This window comes from Aquarana catesbeiana, linkage group LG03 (assembly GCF_042186555.1).
Source record: "Aquarana catesbeiana isolate 2022-GZ linkage group LG03, ASM4218655v1, whole genome shotgun sequence".
Classification (NCBI taxonomy): domain Eukaryota; kingdom Metazoa; phylum Chordata; class Amphibia; order Anura; family Ranidae; genus Aquarana; species Aquarana catesbeiana.
This window is the reverse complement of record NC_133326.1, coordinates 443,809,155-443,815,026: the sequence shown is the minus strand read 5'-3', so window position 1 is coordinate 443,815,026 and position 5,872 is coordinate 443,809,155. Positions and strand designations below refer to the sequence as shown.

Sequence of the window (5,872 nt, the reverse complement as noted above, 5' to 3'; positions counted from 1 at the left end):
CTGTGTGTATGCCCCATTTTCTGTTGAAAATTCAGACGGACTTAGATAGAGAACATGTTCTATTTTTTTCTGACGGAACAAATTACTATCGGAAAAACCACTCGTCTGTATGCTGTTTGACGCACCAAAAAACGACGCATGCTCTGAAGCAAGTTCGAGACGGAAGCTATTGGCTACTGGCTATTAAACTTCCGTTTTCTAGTCCCGTCGTAGGTGTTGTACGTCACCGCGTTCTGGACGGTCGGAATTTGGTGTGACTGTGTGTATGCAAGACAGCTTGAGCGGAATTCCGTCGTAAAAAACTTCAGAGTTTATTCCGACAGCAAAATCGGTCGTGTGTACAGGGCATTAGTAACAGTCCATCTCTCTGTTCCTTTATCCCAGTGCTTCTAGGGGAGGAGTTTGGAAAGAGGAGACATTCCTGTTCATTGTCAAGTTTGCCTAAAAGACATCCACATTAGGCTAAATCAAAAGTCAATTAAACCCAATAGACCAAAAAGGGTTCTTAGTTAGATAGCTACCTTAGCAACAAATGTGGTAAAAAAACAACTCATATACATTATTTTATCAAAAATGGATACAAAAGATTAGCAAGATTAATAATCAGTATCCACAGTCCCCCTACACTATTAAAATGACAACACTGTCCCTATGTATGGACCACACACACAGGCATCTTACTGGCTATACCAATGTGCATATATCTATTCCCTAATCTAAATGGGGGTCCTAGTAGATGATAGGCTCAGCAATGGCATGCAATGCCAAGCTGCTGCTAACAAAGAAAACAGAATAATGGCATGCATTAAAAAGGGGAACAACTCCAGAGATAAAATGATAATTCTCCCACTCTGCAAGACTCTGGTCTGGCCGCACCTAGAGTATGCTGTCAAGTTCTGGGCACCAGTCCTCTGGAAGAATGTACTAGAAATGGATTGAGTACAAAGAAGGGCAACAAAGCTAATAAAGGGTCTGGAGGATGTTAGTTATGAGGAAAGGCTGCAAGCACTGAACTTATTCTCTCTGGAGAAGAGACGCTTGCGAGGGGATATGATTTAAATTTACCATACTGGTGACCCCACAATAGGGATAAAACTTTTTTGCGGAAGGGAGTTTAACAAGACACATAACCACTCATTAAAATTAGAAGAAAAGTGGTTTAACCTTTAACTACGTAGAGGGTTCTTTACTGTAAGAGCAGCAAGGATGTGGAATTCCCTTCCACAGGCGGTGGTATCAGCGGGGAGCATCGATAGTTTCAAAAAAACTATTAGATAAGCACCTGAACGACTACAACATACAGGGATATACAATATAAAACTGACATATAATCACACACATAGGTTGGACTTGCTGGACTTGTGTCTTTTTTCAACCTCACCAATAGGGATGAGATTGGCTGTTCGCCGTTCGTCGAAAACCGAACATTATGGGCCATTCGTGCCAAATTTGAGCAGCATGTAACGGCCCATAATGCACTGCAGGAGCGCAGTGCATTGCTGTATGATGATTGACCAGAGCATGCACCATGACTTGCATGCTTTGGCCAATCACAGCGCCCTCAGCTAAGAGAGCCATAATTGGCCAAAGGCAGGGTGCCTTTAGCCAATCATGGCTCAGGGGGACTAAGTCCACACCCCACACTATATAAGGCCACCTGCACTCGGCCTCGTGTAGTGTGTCGTTGGCATGGACAGAGAGAGAGTGTCATTTAGATCGAGCAGGCAGGCAGATTACTCAGTTATATATATATATATATACAGACAGTCTTGTATATATATATATATATATATATATATATATATATATATATATATATATCCACTGTATCCAGTTTAGCTAGTTCTGACTGCAGTCCGTTCCTGGTGTACTGTTTCTAATATACTTCAGGGAGGCAGGTGATTCAGTTAGCTGCAGTGTATTTAATATATATATACAGATCGTATATACAGATCATCTCGTATATATATATATATATATATATATATATATATATATATATATATATATCCACTGCATACAGTTTAGCTATATCTCACTGCAGGCCATTACTGGTGTACTGTTTCTTTTTTTCTTTTTTTTTAGAAGAAAGAAAATATGTATTTACAGGAAGGTAACATTATTTTGATGGAGAGAGCGATGAGCCCAGCAAGTTTTGACATGCAAGAGTCCGAGGAAACCATTAAAAACCCTGCGCGCAAATGAAGACAAGGGGTGTCGGAACATTTCAACTGCCCTAGGTCACTACATTGATCAGAACCAAATACAGTCACTTAACAGGCCATGAATACATCAGAACGAGTACACAATACAGTGGATTTGAACTGAGGCTTCATTTTGCTGGGATGGATTAGTCATATAAAGCCAAAGATGAAGTGCAGGACATGCGACAGAACAGAGGAGGCCTGACCTGATCTGGCCTTGCTCTGCAAATATTTAAAACTTAGAGAATATATATATATATACATATATATATATATATACATACACCTATATATATATATATATATATATATATACACATACACACATATATATCTCTCATCTTAGACTTGCCCTCTGCAACATGCAATGGGAGAAATGGAATTAAATACGATAGACTATGGGATATATAGCGAGTAACACACTGGCTTAGATCTAAAAAGTTACTTCACACCACAGAAGATATTAAACTAAAAAACAAGAACAGGAAGGAGAGCTGGTAAGAGGGCTGCACTGCTCCCCATGGGGTCTGGTCCCACAGGTTCCAACAAGCTGTAATAGTCCATAGCTCACAGGCCTTTACCATCACATGCTACTTTGAGCTGCCAGCAGGCCAGTCTGAACGATTCCAGGTTTCCTTATGATCCCACTGCCACCCCGATTCTAGTCCGCTCTTCCTATAGGAAATGAGTCCGATGTTAAGGGCCTGTTCGAGGGATTAGGAGCTCACATGGTTGACTCACCAAAAAAAGTTTATTCCTTTGTTATTTTACACAAATTCCATTCATTTGAGGTCTTTCAGTTGTAGCTGTGTCTGTTAAACATTAAGTTTATCCAGGGTACAGCAAGCCAAAGTGAAGAAATACTGCCAAGTTTGGCATCGTGTCCTCTGCTCCCATCACACCTCGAGTAAGCGTGAGCTGATGGCCTTGGCATGGAAAGGTTCTGACCACATTCGCCACAAGTCACCCTTTAAATAAGCCATAGTGAGAAGCGGTAATAAAGTAAATGGAACCAAATACAGCAAAGCCGGCTGGGCTGCTCTGTGAATACGTGAAGCCACTGTTGCTGTTAACAGTCCCACAAAGTACCCAATAAGTGTGCAATGGAAGTAGGAGACCCTCTGCATTCGCCCAGAAATATTGGCAGCCCCTGGTGCACCACGAGTCAGCCGTTGCCTGTTTTTTGTAATTATCATAACGCAGAACGAAGCACAGAAGTAGGCCTGGCATCACAATGTCTCTAATCCCAAGCATAGAGAAGTGGCTTCCTGTGGAGCTAGGGAATACTAATTTCCCTGGCAGTGATAGCCGAGGTACATCTCTTCCAACATTGGGACCAAGATGAAGCTTCCTTGATAATACATCCAGAGGATTGTCAGCTGGCTGAGTTGCCACTTTGACCATCACGTTGCTATTAAATATATAGGCAGAGAAGAACACCCAAAATACATCATATATAAGCAACCCTGAAAGGAGCAGACAGGACACTTTCAGGCTAGGCAGGCGAACAAAGGCAATCATTGCCACACAGAGTCCCATGGCAAGGGCATCCATGAGCAGCCAATGGCCTGTCAGCACCCAAATAAGAACTAGCATTACAGAGAGTGAAAAGGAGAGCAGTTCTGCAACTGTAAACCGACCACAGCACCCAAATGATATCTTATTCTGAGGAGAGCAGGGTCTGGTTAAGTACTGGCACACAGGGAGCAACAGAAAAGCTATTGTTGCAAGAACTGCAGTGCAAATAGTGAAAACCACCTGAACTGAGTCAAAGAAGAAAAACATAACCAGAAGAGACACTGAGGCTCCAATAGGAAGGAACAATGCCTGAGTGGAGTCAATAGTCTGGTTACTATTATTCCCACTAAACGTTCCTGGAGAGCCACCACTGTCCTTCTCCTTGTCTTGATTTTCAAAGTCCATATTAAGAGACCTGAAACTGCCATAGACTATAAGAAGGATTGATATCAGAAACGTAGAGACTTGACTAGAGTCCACCAGGCAATATGCCCACGAATAGGTCTGCTCAGCCATGGCGGCGGCCGCTTCAGCTGCTGCTCCTCCGGGGGGTCGGGGGCTCGGGCCCTGGCTCTATCTAGCGGCGACTCTGCAGATTCTCACACAACATGGCGTTCGGGCCTCACGGTGCGGAGTGGCTGGAGTCCTGAAGAGGTAAGCCCATGGCACATAGATGACACATGGCCAGCGGGTACCGAACTTGCACTGGCGAAGAAGCCGCGGCTGTGCGCTCGTGACTGGCGAACACCACACGCGTTCCCGACAGGTTCGGAGAAGAGCGCGCAAGCCTGGTGTACTGTTTCTAATATACTTCAGGCAGGCAGGTGATTCAGTTAGGTGCAGCGTATTTAATATATATATATATATATATATATATATATATATATATATATACAGATAGTCTTATATATATATAAATATATATATATATATATATATATATATATATATATATATATATATATCCACTGCATTCAGTTTAGCTATATCTCACTGCAGGCCGTTCCTGGCGTACTGTTTCTAATATACTTCAGGCGGTGTACACAGTATACAGTGCTGTGCACCCATAGTGCAGTTGCTCATACTTTTCTGGTGGTCAATACAGTACACCCATAGTTCTTATTACACTCCTGTTGGTGTACACAGTACCGTGCACCCCTAGTGCAGTTGCTACTACTTTCCTGGCGGTGTACACAATACATACAGTGCACTCATAGTTGTTATTACACTTCTGTTGGTGTACACAGTACCGTGCACCCCTAGTGCAGTTGCTACTACTTTCCTGGTGGTTTACACAATACATACAGTGCACCCATAGTTGTTATTACACTTCTGTTGGTGTACACAGTACCGTGCACTCCTAGTGCAGTTGCTACTACATTCCTGGGGGTGTACACACAGTGCACCCATAGTTGTTATTAAACTTCTGTTGGTGTACACAGTACCGTGCACCCATACTGCAGTTGCTAGTGCTATTACTTTTCTGGTGGTGTACACAGTACAGAATACATACAGTGCACCCATAGTTGTTATTACACTTCTGTTGGTGTACACAGTACTGTGCACCCCTAGTACAGTTGCTACTACTTTCCTGGTGGTGTACACAGTACACAATACAGTGTAGTGTTTTTTGCTAAATAAAATTTACAGCATGTCCGGAAGGCCACCAAGGAGAGGCAGACGCTCACAGGCCACTAAAAAGGGGCAAGCAGGCTCTGTGTCTACAGGCGACAGTGCTGGTCGTGGACACGGTGCATCCTCAGCACGTGGCCGTGGGGCACACGTGTCCTTTTTTCCTGCAGCTGGCCATGTTATTGAGCCACAACATGTAGAAGAGTTGGTGGAATGGATAAAAAAGCCGTCCTCATCCTCCTCATCCTCTGTCACCTCAGGCTCAGAGTAGTTTGCCTGCCAATGCAGCTGCCAAAGCGACCTATTCCATCGGCTCCATGTCAACTGTCACTCCTTCCCTAGCCCCACCATCATGCACGGAGGAGTCCCCTGAAAAATTCGACCACAGTATTGGGTACATGCTGCAGGAGGATGCACAGCGATTTGAAGGCTCCGATGATGGTACCCAGGTTGAGGAAGGGAGTAATATCAGCCTAGAGAGAGGGGGTACCCAAGAAGGTCAAGAAACTGGCAGTCAT

The 5,872-nt window shown here is 43.6% G+C and overlaps 1 protein-coding gene across 1 annotated transcript; it reads right to left on the bottom strand.

The window, feature by feature from the left end:
• Positions 1–2,548: 2,548 nt before the first annotated feature.
• On the bottom strand, positions 2,549–4,480 carry LOC141134585 (signal peptide peptidase-like 3). Its single transcript, XM_073624059.1, is given in 2 exon segments — positions 2,549–3,365; positions 3,367–4,480. Coding segments are annotated over 2 exon segments (1,137 nt in total). The 5' UTR covers positions 4,239–4,480; the 3' UTR covers positions 2,549–3,100.
• Between the last annotated feature and the right edge of the window lie 1,392 nt (positions 4,481–5,872).